Source organism: Pyrus communis, chromosome 1, assembly GCF_963583255.1.
Source record: "Pyrus communis chromosome 1, drPyrComm1.1, whole genome shotgun sequence".
Lineage (NCBI taxonomy): Eukaryota > Viridiplantae > Streptophyta > Magnoliopsida > Rosales > Rosaceae > Pyrus > Pyrus communis.
Genome location: NC_084803.1, coordinates 41,344,722 through 41,364,716, shown reverse-complemented (window position 1 = coordinate 41,364,716; position 19,995 = coordinate 41,344,722). Strand labels below are relative to the sequence as shown.

The window sequence follows — 19,995 nt, the reverse complement described above, 5'->3', positions numbered from 1 at the left end:
CTTTCATACCTTATCTTTTAAAATTGACAATGTCATACATCATCTTACGAATTTGTGCCAATGTCAAACCTTCGTCAGTTTTTCTGTTACTTTTTTTGTTAAATGCTGACGTGGCCAGAAACAAGACCCATTTTTATTAAAAAAAATAATTAAATATTAAAAAAAAAGGGAATAAGCAATAAACCAAAAAAAACCCATCAACCCGTGTCCCCCCTCCCCAAAAACCTAGATCCCCTTCTCTGAGTTCTCCCCCACCCAACCCTTTCTCTCTCTCTTTCTCTCGCCTCTCTCTCTTCTCTCTCTCTGCAACTTGCATCCCTAAAATCCCAAAACCCAGAAACCATTCCCACCCGAGTCATCACCGCTGGCGAGCTCTCAATCCTCTGAGCCGACGATCGCCGATTAACCCCAGACCCTTCCCCGCCACTCCCGCTTGCGTTGGAGCTCCCCTTAAGTTGAAATTGTGTAGAGGCTTCACCCTCTCAGAACCCATCGCCATGGACTTCACCTCCACTATCTCCTCATCATCCGACCCGTCTATATACACCATTTATCGGAAACTCAGACCAAAGAGAGCCACTCTCAGATCACAACTCTCTTTTTGTTTCTCGCGCCTCCTCTGATTTTCTCGGAAAATCTTGGAATTTTCTGGGAAAAACGGAGAGTTTTTCTATTGGGATTGTTGTTGTCGAGGTTGTGGCTAAAGTTAGGGTTTGGGGGCGATTGGGGGTCGTGGCTATCATCGCTGGAGTCAACGATAGAGGTAGGGTTGTTGTCGGTGGGATCGGAGAGAAAGGTTGGGGAGGGACGGGTGGGAAGAATTTTTGGGTTTTTGGGATTTTAGGGATGCAGGTTGCAGGGAGAGAGAAGAGAGTGAGACGAGAGAGAGAGAGAGAGAGAGGAGATAAAGGGTTGGGTGGGAGAGAACTTAGATAAAGGGATTTGGATTTTTGGGGAGGGGGACACGAGTTGATGGGTTTTTTTTGGTTTTTTGTTTTTTTGTTTTTTTTTAAAATTTTAAATATTTAATTAATTTTTTTAATAAAAAATGGGTCTCGTCTCTGACCATGTTAGCATTTAACAGAAAAAGTAACAGAAAAACTGACGGATGTCTGACATTAGCACAAATTCGTAAGATGAGGTATGACATTGTCAATTTTAAAAGATGAGGTATGAAATGTCGTGACATCAATAGTTAAGATAATTTTTTATACTTTACCCTTTAATTTATAAAACTGATTGCTATTAAACTCATACCACTGTGTCAATAGTAATATCAAACAAGCCCATGTTGCTTGTTTCTTATACGTAGATATCAAACTCACATAAGTTACTGCAAAGGGCTAGAGTGTGCCAGTTTTATCCTTAAGTGTTAGCTTTTGGTTTCTCACTTAATCTCCCTACATTGAGTGTCAAAATGAATATTTTTCATCTTTTCCGTCCAATTAAACAAATGTAAAATGCACATTATAAGGCATTTTGCATTTGTGGTTGGAAATGTTCAATATTCGATGCAAATATACAGTAGGTAAAAGAAAAAGAGTTTGAACTCATTACGCAATGAGTTGAATAGACATAACTTCAAAGTTTTATTTTTAATGTGTTGAAAATACGGACCGATTACATCAAGTGTCATTATAGAAGTAATTGAAATTTTTTTTTTCAAATCTACAGTCATTTATATATTGATACTTGATGTATTAGTTTGCCTTGTCGACGCACTAAAAAATATCTCGAGGCTCTTAAGTGGAAAGCGGCAAAGCATATCATGCAGGATTAATGATTGGATGAGGATTAATTAAAATCTAATAATAATTATGGTAAACCAGTAAGCAGTGCAGCCGGACACACAGTTAAGCCTTCACCTTCAGCATCACTGACTTTTGGTTCGTTTTGTTTGTTGGTTTGGAATTTTAATTTATTTATAAAAAAGAGAATCATCAGAATTCTTCGTCGAAGAAGAAGAAATTAAGGGAAAAATCAAATCAGAGGGCTAGAAATCCGGGAGAGGGTTGCGAGGATGATGGCGGCGTCTTCGAAGATGGTGGTGCTTTCAACCACGAATTCGGATCTGCCGCGGAGAGAGTCTATATGTTCCCTCTCCACTCTCATGGCTGACAACGACGACGACCATCACAAGCATCCGTCCATCACCATGGACGACATCCTGAAGAACATCTACAGCTCCACTGCCACCACAAACGACGTGGACGACAACGATCATCATCAGCAACATCAGCATCACGCCGAGGCGAGGTCCGTCGACGACGTCTGGAAGGAGATCGTCGCTGGAGGAGTGGGAGTGGGAATGGGAGAGGAGGAGGAGGGAGCGGCCGAGAGAGACGGCGAGGATCAGGTGCGGGCAGGAGAAGGAGGCGGTGGTGGTGGGATGGAGGAGATGACCTTGGAGGACTTTCTCACCAGGGCTCGGGCCGTGAGGGAAGAGGACGTCAACGTGACTGCCAGCGGAGTTCCGATTGGGTACGGGCAGTTCCAGGTGCAGCCTCCTCCTCCTCCTCCTCCCCCGCCTCCAGCTGCTCAGGGTCAGCTGGTGTACGCGAACGGGACGACGAGTGGAGGTGGAGGCGGAGGAGGGAGAGCTGGAAAGAGGAGAGTGGTGCAGGAGGCTCCGCTGGATAAGGCGACGCAGCAGAAGCAGAGGAGGATGATCAAGAACAGAGAGTCCGCTGCCCGGTCCAGGGAACGGAAGCAGGTTCGGTTCATTCTTTGCTGGATCATGTTTGTTTGGTTACTGAGAAAATGTTGATTTAGTTTAATTTAATTTGATTGTAAACAAACAGAAATCTGAAAGCAGTTACTGAAATTGCTGTGTTTTAATTGCGATTTTAGGCTTACACCGTAGAGCTCGAATCTCTGGTAACGCAGCTGGAGGAGGAAAATGCGCGGCTCCTCAGACAACAGGTCTATTAATTCTTCAATCCTTTCTTACAATTTGGTCATATACTTCTACCATTCTGTTTGAAACACGGTTTTTCGCTCTAATCCCGTATGAATTTTGCATTCCGAGTTTATGCCTAAGTGATCAGCTACTTCGGATGCAGGCCGAGCAGAAGAAGGAGAGGTTTAAGCGGGTATGTCTATGTGTCTGTTTTCGTGTATACTTTCTCAGACTTTGTGAAATAACGTTTTCTATACATTCGACGAGAGAAATAGAGAGATCATCGCATTATATATGCAGATGTGTGGCTATGTAGAATCTAGATACATCTATGAACTGTGAACCGTCTTTGTGTGTTTATCTCTTTCAATATCATAAACAACCTGTAGGGACGATCATGTTATACATAGCAGATTCTAGTTCATATAGCAGACAATCGAACTCTCCTTCCATTCAGCTTTAAGTTCTAAAGCACGTAATGAAATTGATACGAGTTACTTTCTAGCTTTTACTGATTTTTGACCTTGCATTGTGAAGATTGCTCTGTAGAACAGTACCTAATAAGATTTTTGTTTAAGAAACATTGCCATCACTTACGTAGCAGGTTCCCGGGATGGGTAGAAAAACATTGCCAGTAACAGATTATGGGATGGGTAGAAAGAATCCGAATGGCTCCACGAGAATAAAAAGGTTTCGTTTGCTTCTTGAACCTTTCTGATGCAAGAGAAATAAGGTAACTCCGTCACACTAATGTTGAAAACATGATTGTAGAGGTCTGTTAAACACAGGTAAAGCTTGGCTAGGGGATCGTCGCACCAGCAGAAATTCATTTTTAGCGATCAATGTAGACGCCATCTGGTTGCTTAGTATTGAGTTCTATAGCTTATAACTCAACAAACCGGTTCGCGCATTGCAAACTTGCTGATTTCATTGTTTTCTTTATATAGATCAAGCTGCATTTTGTAAGTGTGAGTAAATGATCTAACTCTCTCTCACTGTCTGCACTTGCAGCTCATGGAGAACCTCATTCCGATCGTAGAGAAGCGGAGACCACCACGTGTTCTTCGCAGAGTACATTCGATGCACTGGTAGATGCGGTACCACCCATGTTGTCTGCAGTTATACATACAAGAAATTTGGTATATAAATACGTAAAAGAGAAAAACGGTCTAAGGGTTGATAAGCTGTTGGTTAAATCTTTTAGTAGTCGAAGCGGATTTCGTAAAGAGAAGCAGGTACAGCTGAAGCTTTGAATTAATTTCGATGCAAGTAATGGTGGATGCTCTCAATCGACGGCTTGTGGGAGATCCCTTACAAACATCTGCCAGGTCCATTGTAATTATCATTTGTAGAAATAACCTTCTCATTTACAGCAACATCGGTTGCCCTTCATCCCGATTGAAGGGCAAACCGATGGGGCTAGACGATGGACTAATTCATACTAATGTTACTTGTTTACTCGTGGGAGATTTTCGAATGTGGTATACCGATGTTGATCGGTTTTAGAATGTGGTATACCGATGTTGATCCGTTCACGATTTGTAAATACGTAACTAAATAGTACTTGAGTTATATGTATCAAAAGATCCAGAGTTACAACCAAACTGTAAGAATGTTGCTAATTCGAACATAACATATACCAACCAAACTGTGACATACAGACCTCATTTTCCTACGTCCCAGAAACAAAAAATGCTAGTTGCTCGAGAAACCGAAGAGATTCTTACACGAAGAGATTCGTTCACGACGCTTGTTTAACCTTTGTATTGTTGCTGATCACTTTACTTATCTCCTTGCAACTTGGAAATATGCAAAACAACGAATGTATTCGCGGATTTGTACATTTCATGCTCAGTCGAAACTGACCTCTTTTAAGTTACTCCAGATTGTTTGCGCTGCTCAAAAGTTCGAGACCCTCCGTTCTGCAATTCATAATCCTACGGAATACTTCCCTAATTTGGCGTTCCAGAGGATCCAGTCCATTCTTAAGGTTTTCGCAAATCGATGCTAACTCCTGCAGTTCTTGTTCGACTTCCACCTTCTGTTCCTCCGTTAATGGAAACTGAACCAGATCCATCAAGTCTGTCATGTGGCGTGTACATCTCTCGACATGACAAATCTCCCTCAGCAACCCATTTGAGTTCTGGCGCTCTCGCTTCTTAGATTCCTCTATTATCCGTTCGTGAAGTGACGATAATGGGATGCCCCAGGAGTACTGCGGTGGGATTGAAAAATGAGTGCTAATGCCTCGATCCTGACATGGGATCGCAGCCACGAGAGACGACAAAACAAATGTGAGCACAGAACTCATTGTGAAAACAAAGCCTGCAAGCCCATTTGTTGCAATAACCTCGTTTCCACGAGGTGCTACCAAGTTGCTTGCAATTGACTGAAGCTGCTTAGCTGCAGACCACGAGTGCGATACGCTCCACGAGTTAGAGCGGGAATGCCCAGTTGAACTCCCAGATGAGTGTTGGCGACGGCGAGCATCCTTTCTTGTGTTATTGTTAAGCCCAAAAGACCAGTTGCGGTGAGAAAAAACAGACCCAGAGTCTCTCTCATCAAGCATTTCAATTGCCAAATCCACCAAAGACTTTCTTGCTCGACGGAACTGACCCTCACTGAATGCCCTCTGGCGAGACTCCAAGGCACACAGAACAATCTCTAAATGCTTATGCCACACACGAATCTTGTCAATCCCATCACGAGCAGCATTGCAAATGTCAAGAGCCTTCAAGCTCCTATCTAAGTATTCATCCGCCCAATGCTCCAACGGCGGTTTAGAAAACTGCACCTTGTTTTTCAACAATAAAACCCTGAATTCGTCTTGGCAGCTAACGAAAACATCCAAAAGTTTCCGAATCCACACAATGGAGAGCAATTCATCAGCACCAACAGCTGACAAGTCATGAAACAGGTCTGTCACAAGTTTTTGAAAAGATTGAACCTCTAATTCCTGCTCACTGGACTCCTGATTAGCTTCTGTTGATTGAAATGGCTCTCGCCGGCTCCAAATCGAGCGACCAAACGAAGTCAATGGCGAAGAAGAACCCAAATTGTTCGTAGAAGGCATGCCGACAAAGCCAAAGATTCCAACACCAAACCCCTCAGAACACTCAAAAAACCCACAGAATTCGCAAAATCAACAGAAACCCATCTCTGATTCAGCTAAATTCGATGCACCAAACCACAAAAAATCGACAACAATTCAAAACCCACCTACAATTCATTCAGGTTTATCAGCTTGAAAACTCACAAATTTTAGCCTTTATTCTTCTACCTTTACTCAAACAACCAAATGCAAAGATATGAAAACCCTAACACAAACACAAACCCACTTCTAAAGGGGTGTATTCAGTTGGGAATTTGAGAGATTTTAATGGATTTATAAATCTCATGGGAAGAGGTGAGATTTGTAGATGTTTAAAATACACTACAAAATCTCTCTAATTCCCTCTAATTCCTCAACTTTTCCAAATTCTTTAAATTCAAATTCTAATTGAATACATATGGAATATTATAAACTTCTTTAAAATTCTAATTAAATGCACCGGTTTCTAAGGATTTTAATAAACTATCTTGAAATCCTAATCAAATACACATTGAATTTAATCACTTAAAATCCTAATTGAATACCCCTAAATTCATTAAAAGAATTAAAACCCTTCAAAATCCCAATTGAATACACCCCTAATATGCAACAATACGAAATACCCAGATTCAGAAATTATCAGGAGGCAAAGGATCGAAATTATAAATTCTGAGAAGAAGTGAAAGAAAAGAAAAGTACCTTTGGTTTTGCTTGGAAAGGAGGCTCAGAAGCTCAGCTCTCAACTCTGTTTTTGTTAAGAATATTGAAGACAGACACTTGACCCAAAAGAACGCAGACAGACAGACGTGCTTGCGTACCGAGTCAGCCCTCTCGCTATGCTTCCATCGAAACCTAAAATCCAGGAGCGAAAGATGCAGAAATATATTTTGACTAGAAAAGCATAAAAAAATTTGAAATAGGTGTCGCCGTGTCTCCGTTGGATTTATTTATTAGGTAAATTATGGGATACGTTTCGTTAATTTAACGAAGAGATGACGCGTATTGAAAAACGAAAGTATTTTTTAAAACTAGGTATGTGTGTGTAACAAATGTATTATTATATGCAAATTTATTAATCACGAGTGTGTAGAGGAAGGAATTGGATACTATCCGGATCTATTTTGTGTGGATTTTAAAGATCTTTATATCTTAATTATTTATCGTGTATTGTACGATCAGAATCATTTGATTTTTTTTTATTTAAAATTAAATGCAAATAGCATCTGACGAAAATTGACCGTACGATGTACGATGAACGGTTAGGATGTAGGGATCTCTAGGGTCCCCACAATGTGGATCCGGAGAGGATCCTCTTCCGTTGAGGAATGCGAAGGAAACTTTCTCCGAAAAAGTGAGACTCTTCATAAACTTTCTATCACCTCATGTAGAGAAATGCTAAGGAGACTATCTCAAATATAAGACTCTTTATAGACTCTCCGTCATCTCTTCTTTTTGACACAATTCCGGTGCCAAACATTATGCGAAAAATATGAGAGAGCAGAAAGTACTTAAGGAGCCTTACTTTAAGAGTCTTCTTAGCATTATTGCAAATTTTAATTGGTCTTAGAGTCTAAAGTAGAGTTTGCATCATTTTTATCAAAGACAATTGATATCAAAATATTCATAAATATTTCTACAAATTTTTATATTAATATTTCCACTCATATCGATATTTTAAACACTATTTACAATGATAAAGATTAGTGTATTAAAAAAAAAAAAAAAAAAAAAAAAGAAAGAGCGATCCTAGTTCGTAGAAGTACACGCGGCATGTGTCCATAAACCGTTATCACGTCGATGGTCGATCCATTTAATTAACCATTTGAGTGGAAGGGCGTGATAGATGTAATTAGCCATTTGAGTGGAAGGGCGTGATAGATGTAATTAGCCATTTGAGTGGAAGGGCGTGATAGATGAAGGAAGAGATTCAATTTCCCTAAACCCTAAATCTCACGCTGTTGATCATACATCGTAGGATTAGTTTTTGTCAAATACTATTTTAGTTTAATTTTAAATAAAAAAATTGAATGATTTCTAATCGTACAATATACAATAAATGATTAAGATGTTGAGATCCCTAGATCCTAACAAAGGGATCTAATTTCATAGATGTCGCAATTAAGAGTCTATGATCTCAGGATGGCTTTAACCCAATTGCGGGTTGGCCCTGTGACCCGGCCAATATTTGTGGAGTGATTGCTCCTCATCAGGTGACCATGATGGGTTGCTTGTCTTTGACTTAAAAACAGTGGTCAAAATATCAGTAATAGTGGTAATATTAATACACAAATTTGTGAGAATATTGACGAATATATTGATATCGGATGTCTTCGATAGAAATGAAGAAAGTTTGTTAAAAAATAGTGGATATTTAAAATATAACTTTATAGAATGTCATGTAATTGTTTGTCGATGATTAACTGATATGTCGAAAATATCGACGAATCTGTCGATTTTGGTCGAAATTCAAGAATTTCTCCGATATATTGTGAAGTTTAGACTTCACCTCCATTTTCTATCTTTCTCTGATTTGTTTAAAATTGTCACATCCCAAACCGGCTCCGTCGTAACATGATATTTGTCCACTTTAGGCCACGTCCTTACTGTTTTGTTTCTGAGAACTCACGCGAGAACTTCTCAATGGGTCATTCATCCTAGGAATGCTCTCGTCCGAACTTGCTTAACTTCGGAGTTCTGATGGAATCCGAAGTCAGTGAGTTCCCAAAAGGCCTCAAGCTATAGGAGATGAGCATGTACATATAAGGCATATCATCCATTCGGTGTTGATCGATGTGGAATGTTACAAATATATCCACCAAAATATATACCCTATCGAAAAAAATTTAAAAATGCTTGAAAGAATTTTCTTATGATGGCTCGTAATCTGAGGTGTCACAGACCTCATTTAGCGTATCTATCTCGTGAAGAGTCGAGAAGTAAAATGGTCAACAGTAGCCTCCTCCAATACCGTATGATAATTTTGTGTGTGAATAGAGCTTTGCTCTCCTATGCATCAAAGGATAAAAAAGAACGGTAGGAAAGAATCCAAGTGGACCCATACATTCAGAGAAGTTAATTTCGTGGTAGACGCTCTAGCTACAATTAGATATGAGAGTTTTAACGAAAAGCTCATAATACTGTTTATTTTAACGAAAAACCATAATTTTACACTAAAAGGTCAAACCTGGTACTATTCATTTTACTCTTTATTTTATCCTTATCGTTAAAACTTGAAATTTTCAAAACATTTTTATAAGTTTTCCTATTAGATGGTATTGGAACTGGAAGCAACATAAAAAATAGGTCGAATTGGATGGAATATGATTTTCCATTGAAATAAAATAGTAGTAATAAAATTAAAAAATAAAAACTTTAGGGTTCCCGATAACATGGCAACTTGGCAAGGATAGTTATTATTTTTAGAAGATATCATTTCTTGCACAATCCGTTAATTTGATACCAAATCACACAAAAATAATAAGTTTTGGACAACTGGTTAACAAGTTGGATCATTATCGGGTTATCTATTAGAAAACTTATAAGATAACATGTACGACACGAACACAACCTGTTTGCCATGTCTAGACAATAGGCATAACAATTTCTTGCATGAACCGTTAAGCCAACACGAAACGACATGACTCGTTAACGAGTTGGATCGTTATCGGATCACTTGTTGAAAATTCGTTAAGATAATAAGTTTAACACCACACGATCCGATAAGATAACGAATTTAACTCAACGCAATCCGTTAAAATAAACACGACCCATTAGCCATGCCTAGTGCCAAATCTTGCATGCGGAGCTGTGAAAAATTGATTGATTGACAAAATTTAAAAGGAAATTGGCATTTAATTGTGTAAAATAACATGCCAACAAACGCACTGTAGTTGACAGCCTACCAAAACCACCACCGCCTTAACATCATCACTACCATAATGCCATCCCTCCCTACAACATGATTGTGACATCCACCATCTTCAAGCGACCACCCGTCGCCATTCGCCCCCACACAATATCACGAGCTCAGCCACAACCGGAAAAACAAGGAAATCGGGTTGGCGAAATCAAAGTATAACTAAGCATTCGACAGCCAAGCAACACGCAACAACAGGCCAGAAGGCGGGTTACAGTTTACGAATGAATGGCAGAAAGTCATGGTGACAGTAAATATCTGAGATTAAAATGTTGTTACACCTTTTGTTACTAGGGTGGCAATTGAGTTCTTGAACAATACAACAAACAATTTCCTACCCTAAGTAAATGCAAACAAGAGCAGGATTAAAGAGAAGATAAAGGCGAGACAGAGCGATTGTCAACGGTGTTTTCCGCTTACCACCGTCCATTTGCTCTTTTCTATTCACAAGCCAATTTAGTGTCAAAGCTGCTCAAGCAGATGGCAAAAGCCTGAAATGCAGATAAAGGATAACGATAATCCATCGTGAACATATCTTTACCAACCTTGCCAAATTGCAAGATTATCTTGTCGAGCTCTGGTGGCGCTGGCTGTGATGGAGTAGGTGCACCGGCAGCAGGCTGAGTAGCAGCAATCAACTGAAAGTTCTTAACAGAAGCAACAGTTACCCGGCCTCGGAAGTTCAGGCACCAGCACTGTAACTGTTCATGCCATCGGGGCGGCTTGTTTTTCAAAACCAAGGGTCTTGTCTTGCTATCCTCATCGTCTCGGGGTCCAGCGATTTCAGAAAATCGTGAACTGCTGAATTCGACTGAGTGGTCAAGAGACTTTGAGAATGAGATACTTCGGAACGAGTCTTCCAGGGCGCGGGTAAGGAGTTCTGGTTGGCCAGGGACAGTACTTCCTGCGTCAAGAGATGAGACCGGGATAGAATGCATGATGCAATGCATCCTTCTAGGACCGCGTGTGCCCAACACATTTAGCTCATACGTTATCTGAGCAATGTTATAGCTGCCAGTCGGGACTTTTGGGGAGACTTTTTTGGAATTAAATCTACGGCTCGACCGCCCTGGTGGGGGAACATGTTCAGAAGTGTATGCAGGCTGCGTATCATATACAATGAATTTTGTGCCTAGAAAGTTTGACCTGGAGAAAGAAACAAAGTTTAACACTTCCAAAATAAAATTTCTGAAAGGTCCTATAAGCAAGTAAAATAAATAAATGATTAACAATTAAAAGATGAACTATTCTTGTAAGTCCATTGTGTCATAGCCATCCCTAATAGTACTACATAATTGAAGGCACGTCTACGTTCTAACCATGCTTTATACTAATTCTTTTTGGCACGTGGAATTCCATAACAACAAAAAATTTGCAACGTTAAGGCCTCACTTTTATATACAGTGCATCCACTCCCCTACACAACGAAGCGTGATATTTGTCTTCCAAATAGAAAATTTTGTTTGCATTGCTAAGAGAGGTTATACCAAATCTATTCATTTTATCTGGCAAAGCTTCCTCTGAAGGAAGAATATCGATGGGGTTCCATGGTAAGCAAAACGACTCAGAGGTCTTTGAAAGAAAGGAAAAACTAACTAATAAGAGGAATACAACTAATAGATATCATCCAACTGTTCATTTGAGAAATGGGAAAAACTATATATTATATTAATCGTGTATGCTTGTGAACTGAAAATAGGCTTTCGGTGTCTTTGCGTCATGTTCTTACCTTAACTTTCCAATGTAACTGCTGCTTGATCTAGAAATGTTGTCAGCATCCATAGAGATAACATATTCTGTATAAGTAGTTCTTCGAGTCCTCTTTGCAGAAAGAAGGAATTTCCCATTCTCAACTAGCAAAGCTGCAGAATTGGGGAGACATTATACAAAAAAGAATTAAATTCGGAAGCCAAAAGTAAACTTTACAGAAGCATGGAAAACTATATATGGTGAATTATCATATGATCCATGATTTCTAGGACACTTCTAATGGAAAATCAATGTCAGACATAAAGAGGGTGCATGTGTATGCCTCTATTTAACTTATCTATTAATTTTGCAGACTTTCAGTTGTTGCATTTTTCCTACCGGTGCAGTACCTATTGTAATTTTTCATGCTAAAAAGACCAAAACATGCATCAAGATGCTTTGTACACGTCCAACTCTATTCCTGGTCTAGAAGTTTGCAAGTATTATTGACACTATGCTTTGCTCGGGTGAGGGACATACAAATCCCAAAAAGATTGAGGCCAAGCTAGTAAAGAATTGATTACAAAATGTTAGATACGCAGAGTACAAATGCACCACACGAGCATCGGAAAGGCATGTGATATTGCAGATGACTACATGGAAGGAGTCATTTACAAATTCCTCCTACATACCTTTGCAATGCTCATGTAGTGCATTTTTAATCCCTCCTCCATAATGTTTGTAGTATATTTCTTCCTCACTTGGCCTAAATCCCTTGGGACTTGGAAGTCCCTCACACAAACGTACCATTAGGGATTGATAATACTATGTCATAATGAAATAAAAGAAAAGATTACGAAAAATGTAATACCTAAAGTAACTTTCTACAAACTATAAGTTTCTAACCATGTAAATAAAACCTTGACAACCTAAAAATTTTTCACGCCACACTGCACCCTTACTCAAGCCACCTTACAATCAACTTTACATTCATGTATTAATGCTATCACCACTATTAACTTCTTTCCTCTTTCAAACTAACTGGTGAAGGATTTAATTGTTAAATGAGGAAGTAAATGGGGTTTATATAGGCTTTGAGAAGAGGATTGGATCATAATGAAGTAATGAACATTCATTCTGACTATGATAATTCTTTATTGAATATAGGTTCATAAAAAATGCGAAAACTCTTCATGAATATTCCGTATTCATCTACACCAAATGCCTATCCAATCACTGAAGGAGGGAAAGGCTATCTCAATCAATAGAAAGCTGGAAAACTAACCAAGTGAATAGACTTGGAATAGTTCTTTTACAACCGCAAGGAATACATATAACGACTTCAAAGATGATGTAGCGGCCTTATGGGTAAATACGGATGGAATATGCTCAACTTCATTCTCAGCATCCAAATACATAAATGACATGAATACAGTCTCTATACAGTTGGCAATTGATCAAATTATCTTTAGAAAATGATAACAAAATCATAAAGATCTACCAAAAATAGATGTTCAGCATTTTTCGCAGGTCAACCAGAATTAATCAAGAGGTCCTGCTTTTCATAACAAGACTACTTGAAGCTAAAATTCCGTAAACATTCACGTACATGAAAGACGTGACAGTTTAACCAAAACAGACTAGCAGACCCACGGAAATTCAATAATTGACAAACATTAAATGAGATACATTTTTTTTTAATCTGATTAATGTGATATTCATTGATAAATAAACACGGATTCAGTGATAGCAATAAATAAATGGTGACTCATATTTAGAAATATTCGATCGATAAATTAATGGGTTGACAGGCTACTAGAGCCAGCAATGAATCAAATACAATCAAACAGTTAGAAAAGATGCTCACCAGGGCTAAGACAGAGAAATAGGTGGTATGTTAAATTAGATTTATCCCTTTTAATGAAGCATTGAACGAGTCCATCCCGTGGACCTGGCTGTAAAACCGAACAAAATAATTATCTGTTAAGTGCTGCTCTCAAGATCATATGATGTCCAGCTGGTTCAATAAATTATTATCACAAGCTTCACGCACCATATACAGAATCTTAGTAACTTTGATTTCATTATATACTTGGACAAGAAAAAATTGATTCCACACAAACTCATGTTGCGCATCACATTAAATGAATTAAAAGGAAAAACCTGCTTCAGCGACACAGGAAAAGTAAGCTTCCCACAGATCTCAGGCTTCTTAACGATTTCTTTGCACATAATCCTCCAAGAACGGCAAACTGAGGCACATGCAACAACGTGCTTTCGAGAAGGCCATGTGCTCTCACTCTCCTCCAGCCTCCTAATGACATCATATAATAGTTCTGGGGGGAGGCTAGCCCAACGACTGTTCTGAACAATGACAGGCTGGTCGTGTAAATCATTTAACGATCCATGAGATTTTCCTCTATTATGGCCTGTCAGCCGGACTTCAAAACCCCGTCTAGATAAGCTCCCAAAGCCATCCCTAACATCACGAACTATGCTACGGAATGACATTCTTGTGGTGGTAAAGAGTACCAAAAACAATTGTTTATCTTCTTCAAAATCTTCTGACTTCCACTTAGCTTGTGCATATGGCTGCCCACAAACGAAAAGTGAATCAATTGCCACCTACAATCTTCTTAACAGAGAATAAAACATAACATAATACAGAAAAGGTAACTAGAATCGACAAGACAAAGAAAAGTAGGAAAGGCAGATTCATATGGGCTACAAAGTAGCATAAAGAGCCAGACTTTACTTTAGCAACAAAAGTTTTTGGAACTGCAACCCTAATTTGGACCCAAAAAAGCTCGTAACGATCCATACGCCATATAAGCTAAGAATGTGCATAGCAACCATCAATCAAGACTATAAAAAATGACATATTTGACTGCAATCATGTAAGTTTAAAAACGATACTGGCGTTAGAAGAACGGGTTGACATCATACAATCGAAATTCAATCACAAGTTAACAGTGGAGAACGAAACACAAAGTTGCAAATGACCATACCGAGAAAACAGTACAACCGAAAAACAAATTCTTACAGCAATTGATCACAAACAAACCCTGAATTAGTAAACTAATAAATCATTTCTACATACCGACATCGAGAGTAAACAAGTGCAGGATCAAAATTTGGACTTGACCCTTGACAACAATTACATTTACTAGATTTTTATCATAATTTGTTCAATACAACTTTGTTACAACAAAAACATAATCATGGGACTTACCAGTTGAACAAAAACCCCAAATTATCCCAGTGCTTAAGCTGGTCAAAGCTGCTCCATGGCTTAATCACAAAAAGTCAAAGATCTGCGAGCAACAAGAACACATCAAAATTACAAAAGCACAAAACTTGAACAGCTTACCCTTAAAGTTAAACCCTATGATTTTCCTGGGCATTTGACCCAGGTGAAAAAATAAACATAAATTGTACGGAAAATCCTTACAAATGTTAACAGAAAAACCAAACAAAGAACAGATCTGTACCTCAAACATCAGCTGACCAAAGACAACATCAAGCAACAACCAGACAATCTTTTTCTCTGTTTTATATTTCTGGGTTGGTTTACAAAATACAAAGAAAGGAAGCAGCGCAGAAGAAGAAGAAGAAGAAGAAGAAGAAAAAGGAGGTTGAGTCAGAAAAGCTGAAAAACCATTATCAACATCACTCTCTCTCTCTCTGACTTTTGGGCTTTCTCTCTCTTTTTCTCTCTCACCCTGAAACGCGGAATCCAAAGCCCACATTAAATTGAGTTCACGAACCAGAAGTATGAAAAGGAGGACCCAGTTTTCTTTTTCTTTTATTTTTTTTTCCTTTTTTATTGGATATTTTATTTTTATGTTAAATGGAACTTTCCTGTAATTCACTAATTTGTACCAACCTGTAGACGTTTTGCAGCGGAATTTTATATTCCCACTCGCAGACGATGAAGACCAAATGTGGTGTTTGACTTTTCACCTTTTGGCTTAATTGGATGATAGTTCTCGGAGTAGTAGGGAAATTGGAAGAGAACTCTTTAATGAAAAAAATGAAGATTTAAACACTCGTAATGAAGTCTACTAGGATTTACGTGCAAATTGAAAGTTCTGTCAACTTTTAGTTAATTGTTAGTACATGAGTCTCAAATGTGAACTAAAAAGGTAAAATTATCTCACATACTAAGAGAGTTAAATGAGCTCTGATACATACATTAATTAAGTCAACTCATTATAGTCTAATCAGAAACATTCAGGTCCAATGCATATAGGGTATAACAAAAGGATTCCAAATGTGTTTTCGACCCACGTTCAAGCGATCAAATTCCTAACTTTTGTTTGAGGTTCACTAGGATGAACACGCAAATTTGGACTAGGGATTAAGCATCTTCTTCTTGATGACACATTGCCATTATTAAAATCTTCATACCCAAAATTGGACAAGGCAAATGAATAAATGGATACAAAGTCATGCTTAAAGAAAATACTTCTCGCAAACACTTAGATCAATCTTCTGCAAGTGTTAGCAATTACTACTAGCCAACAAGGAAACATGCCAGACATACATTACAATCTAGAGGTCATTATAGAGAAAGTTATTAACTTTCTCATTCTTAATCCGATCAATGCATTACAACAAATCTCGGAGTAAAATAATTTCCATAGGTCTTAGGCCTAGAGTTTGAATAGGGTGGTATTTCTACTATCTCGGTCGAAATCTTTATAAACATAGAGCTTGAGAGATGACATTGTTTGTTTCAATGTTATTAAGCGAAGACAGAAGCCTGGGCCTACAAGCTTATTTGTGTTTGACTTTGTTACTTAACTCTGAGTTTGTTTGCTTTGGAAAGATTGTTGAATTAAATTTTATTTCGTGATAAGGAATCGAGAGATGAAAAGTCCTAAAATTATTTTACTCTAACATGATTAATGGTTTGGGTAGATAACACTTAGCAAAATGTGTGGGCACAAGTTCATTACACAAAGTCCCCATGGATAGGGCAAAATGAGTAAAATTTCGGAGGAGACAAGCCCTCACGCTTGACCCAAAATTTCTTTAAGTGCTTAAAACAAGCAGTCAAATTCTTTTTCAATGAAATGCTCGGTGTTTTAGCACTCATAATCCGCCTTAAGTGGAAGCCAAAAGGGCTGCAATGAAGAAGAACTTGCTCAAAAATCTTGATACTCAAATCAAGTTGTACCCATATGCGAAGATTGCGAAGAGGATGGTGCTTTTAGCTGAGGAACAGAATGAAAAACACTGAGAACAACCATGTTTTGGTTGGAGATATGGAAAAGAAAAGCTGAAGATGCAAAGGAGAGCTTCAACTATTTATAGAAGATTTTTGAAATCATCTTACCGTTGAGTCCAAAGCATTTTTGCCTCAGGATCCGTGTATCTTACGGCCGCAGTTACTTAGAGATGGCGAGAAGCAGCCCCGTGTCTCTCGTGAGCTTGAAACAAAGTTCTTTTATCATTGTTGTCTTCATGGCACAACTTTCGAGGCCACATGCCTAAATCCGGAATCTCTCATTTAATTTGCGATCTACTTCGAAAGGCACAATCGTTAGATAACTATATATATCTTCAAGCAGAAGGACAAAGTAGTTATTAACAACTATTATGTAAAAAATTCCACCCATATCTCTCTCTCATTTGCATGACATGTATCATATCAGTTGCAACTAGTAATCAAACCTAAGACTATGAGGTTGATGAATGAAATTAACCCAGAAACAGTTTTTTGGTAAAAGTAACTTTAAATATAAAGGATCAAGTAATTTGGTTCTTCAAACAATAACTCGCATACTTTCCAAAACACAAATGTTTTCATTTATTACTGGCTTAGAGTATCTCCATTGCCATAAGTTACATATTATTTCTTCTTGCGGTCGTCAATTTTCTTCACCATTTGTTAATTGAAATTCTGCTCAACTTGAGAATCTGCACAATGCATGAAAAGCAAATTTAGCATATGCCTATACTGGACTAGAGTCAAGAACGGGCCCATTGAGATTGAAATGACTAGGCCCAGTTAATGATGGGCCTAATAATCTACATCTAATCACATTTGCACTGAAACTAAAGAATAAAATAAGAAAGTAGAGATATGTTGACTTTGACTTTATAATATTATCACAGAAACTAACGTTAAACCGTACAATGACAAAAGTCGGACTTTGAGAAAGCCACTTGCCATTTCTCTTCTAATATATTCGAAAGAAAGAGATATATGACGTAGTATAAGTGACTCTAAAAAAATAGATTAGTTTTGTTGTTCAATTATATAACGAGGAGTGATGGATGTGTGATCGTGTAGGGCGGTGGGTTTTACCTGGACCGCACCTAATCTGGCACTTGCGGTCACAGCGTGCCATAAGTCTCGCTGCACGCACACAAATAAATCACCAAATTAGCAAATGAATTACTACATACAAACTACAAATTTATCAAAATAATAACGAGCAATTGACCGTATCATCAATAGCGTAAATATAAGTTATGTCAGTTAAAGTGTTTGCATGAAATTCATCGCCGTCTCCCTATCTAATCTCAAACTTAATAACCATATGATGCCATAATTTGCTAATATGCAAGCAAAGACTGAGATTTCAGCACAAGGACCTTTCATTAAAAAGCAAAAAACCAGTAGCCTTTATTTATTTGTTTGTTTTGATTGGGAGGGAACAATATAAATGGCTTTTTATTTTTTTATTTTTTATTTTAATTTAATCACCAAATCCAAGCTAAAACAGTTTGAAATTCGATTGTCAAGGATTAAAAAATATGCTTCATATTATTTTAATCAAATGATAACAATATTTAAGTGATTCTCGAAAAATCTAAGTGTATTCTATCATAATATTAGAGCAATTTATACATCTCAAGTGTATTCAATTAGAAATTAATTTAAATAATTTTTTAAAATTAGAAAATTTGAGAGAATCCATAGTATATTTTAAGCATTATTAAATTTCACCTCTCATCTTGAGAATTTAAGGAGATTCGCTCAAAATTTTACATAAAATCTCTAGAAGTCAATTAAACTCAATAAAAACCTATGTATTTATAAATTCAATAAAATTTCTCAAAATTCCAATTAAAATTGTATTTATCAGAAGTATATTTGTCATGAATTGTATTTATCAGTAGTGTACTTGATAATATTTTCTAGCAACTCTGAATTAAATTTCTTTCGACACTCGAATTTACAACAGTTCAAATAAAACCCAAAATTTCAGTCAGAAAATCAGAATCCAAACTCGTTAAAAACACATAAAATTTCAATCAGAAAGTCTAAATCCACACTAATTAATCATATAATTTAATAAATTAGTAAGTAATCAAGTAGGTAGAAAACATACTGTCGCTTTGGACGCAGCCAGTGCTGCAAGCGTCATAGCAGTCAACTGCAGCAGAGTCTACGACGGCGTTCTCCATACCAGAGAAGATGACGCACAAAACCAACACTACGACGACGTTCTTCATCTTCATCATCTTCCCCCTTCTTTGCTTGCTGCGACTGAACGGTGATCTAGTTCTGGACTTCTACTGTTCGTTTGGTTGGTTTCCAAATTTAATAGAAGACACAAACGGTTTCAAACTGCCCAGGAATGGCAATCGAACTACGAAAAAGCCATTGGACCCATATTCTTCTTCCCTGCGGCAGTCGCCCATTTTTGACTGTCATGAATTGTAGCTAGGAAAACGACACCTCTACACGTGCGCTAGACGCCGACACACGTTACTTACGGATATGGTCTACAATTACTACAGAAGGAAAATCGTATGCAATCACTAGGATGGAAAGTCCACATTGTTGTAAAAATTGATGGATTGATGGATGACTGAATGTTCACTAAAAAAGAACAACACTTAGGAATAGTATTTGATACTTTCAAAAGTATCATCGTTGTTTTATAGATGGTTGAAAGGGAACAAATAAATAAAGAAAATTCACAATTTATAAACTGCTTGAAGTAACAAACGTACAAAGAGAAAATGAGTTTCTCACTTGGTTCACAAATTTTTTTTCTATGTGAGCTTATTTTATTACAAAACAAATGATTTCCCTTTAGAGCTATCAATTTAATTTATGATGAAGAGAAAAACAAGGATAGTCAATACAAAGTAATTGACCAAGGTTTCTATCGAGCCATATGTCAACATCACTATGCAAAAGCCCAAAAATGGGTATGTTTGTGACAAACTTTGAACTTCCAAGGAATTTAGGATAGTGATGAAGAAATCGATTACAAAATGTTAGATAGAAGAAATTAGAAATGCACCACATGAGCATTACAAAAGAATGTGAGAGGATACAGGCAAATTGTTGACTTGTAAAGAGTTATTCTAAGTACTGATTTGGTACTGAAGTGCTTTTATAAAAAGTGGGTATAAAAAAAAGCTGAGTTCAAA

General features: G+C 37.7%; 3 protein-coding genes and 1 long non-coding RNA gene across 4 annotated transcripts; 1 reads left to right on the top strand and 3 right to left on the bottom strand.

The window, feature by feature from the left end:
- The first annotated feature begins 1,772 nt into the window (after positions 1–1,772).
- LOC137711391 (bZIP transcription factor 12-like) lies at positions 1,773–4,376 on the top strand. The gene is made up of 4 exons (XM_068450631.1): positions 1,773–2,713; positions 2,851–2,922; positions 3,063–3,092; positions 3,911–4,376. Exons 1-4 carry the CDS (start codon positions 2,021–2,023, stop codon positions 3,989–3,991), a joined length of 876 nt encoding a protein of 291 aa, XP_068306732.1. The 5' UTR covers positions 1,773–2,020; the 3' UTR covers positions 3,992–4,376.
- A 136-nt stretch (positions 4,377–4,512) lies between these two features.
- Positions 4,513–6,933, bottom strand: LOC137711382 (protein BYPASS1-LIKE-like). Its single transcript, XM_068450621.1, has 2 exons — positions 6,690–6,933; positions 4,513–6,118 (listed from the first exon to the last, which is right to left on the bottom strand). The coding sequence occupies exon 2, from the start codon at positions 5,970–5,972 to the stop codon at positions 4,776–4,778; it is 1,197 nt and encodes a 398-aa protein (XP_068306722.1). The 5' UTR covers positions 5,973–6,118; positions 6,690–6,933; the 3' UTR covers positions 4,513–4,775.
- Positions 6,934–10,131: 3,198 nt separating this feature from the next.
- Positions 10,132–15,402, bottom strand: LOC137711380 (tubby-like F-box protein 8). Its single transcript, XM_068450616.1, has 6 exons — positions 15,087–15,402; positions 14,828–14,909; positions 13,759–14,187; positions 13,463–13,550; positions 11,636–11,768; positions 10,132–11,052 (listed from the first exon to the last, which is right to left on the bottom strand). The coding sequence occupies exons 3-6, from the start codon at positions 14,104–14,106 to the stop codon at positions 10,347–10,349; spliced, it is 1,275 nt and encodes a 424-aa protein (XP_068306717.1). The 5' UTR covers positions 14,107–14,187; positions 14,828–14,909; positions 15,087–15,402; the 3' UTR covers positions 10,132–10,346.
- A 1,956-nt stretch (positions 15,403–17,358) lies between these two features.
- On the bottom strand, positions 17,359–19,102 carry LOC137716873 (uncharacterized). The gene is made up of 3 exons (XR_011065756.1): positions 18,942–19,102; positions 17,912–17,962; positions 17,359–17,520 (listed from the first exon to the last, which is right to left on the bottom strand). It is a non-coding gene; the product is annotated as an uncharacterized lncRNA (long non-coding RNA).
- Between the last annotated feature and the right edge of the window lie 893 nt (positions 19,103–19,995).

Excerpts from the sequence above, each read along its gene's own strand:
- LOC137711391 (XM_068450631.1), top strand. The coding sequence starts at position 2,021 with ATGATGGCGGCGTCTTCGAAGATGGTGGTGCTTTCAACCACGAATTCG. Across the intron at positions 2,923-3,062 it reads CGCGGCTCCTCAGACAACAG|GCCGAGCAGAAGAAGGAGAG; the intron begins GTCTATTAATTC and ends CTTCGGATGCAG. Across the intron at positions 3,093-3,910 it reads AGAAGGAGAGGTTTAAGCGG|CTCATGGAGAACCTCATTCC; the intron begins GTATGTCTATGT and ends CTGCACTTGCAG.
- LOC137711382 (XM_068450621.1), bottom strand. The coding sequence starts at position 5,972 with ATGCCTTCTACGAACAATTTGGGTTCTTCTTCGCCATTGACTTCGTTT.
- LOC137711380 (XM_068450616.1), bottom strand. The coding sequence starts at position 14,106 with ATGTCATTCCGTAGCATAGTTCGTGATGTTAGGGATGGCTTTGGGAGC. Across the intron at positions 11,769-13,462 it reads ATTTCTCTGTCTTAGCCCTG|CTTTGCTAGTTGAGAATGGG; the intron begins GTGAGCATCTTT and ends CCAATTCTGCAG. Across the intron at positions 11,053-11,635 it reads AGTTACATTGGAAAGTTAAG|GTCAAACTTTCTAGGCACAA; the intron begins GTAAGAACATGA and ends TTCTTTCTCCAG.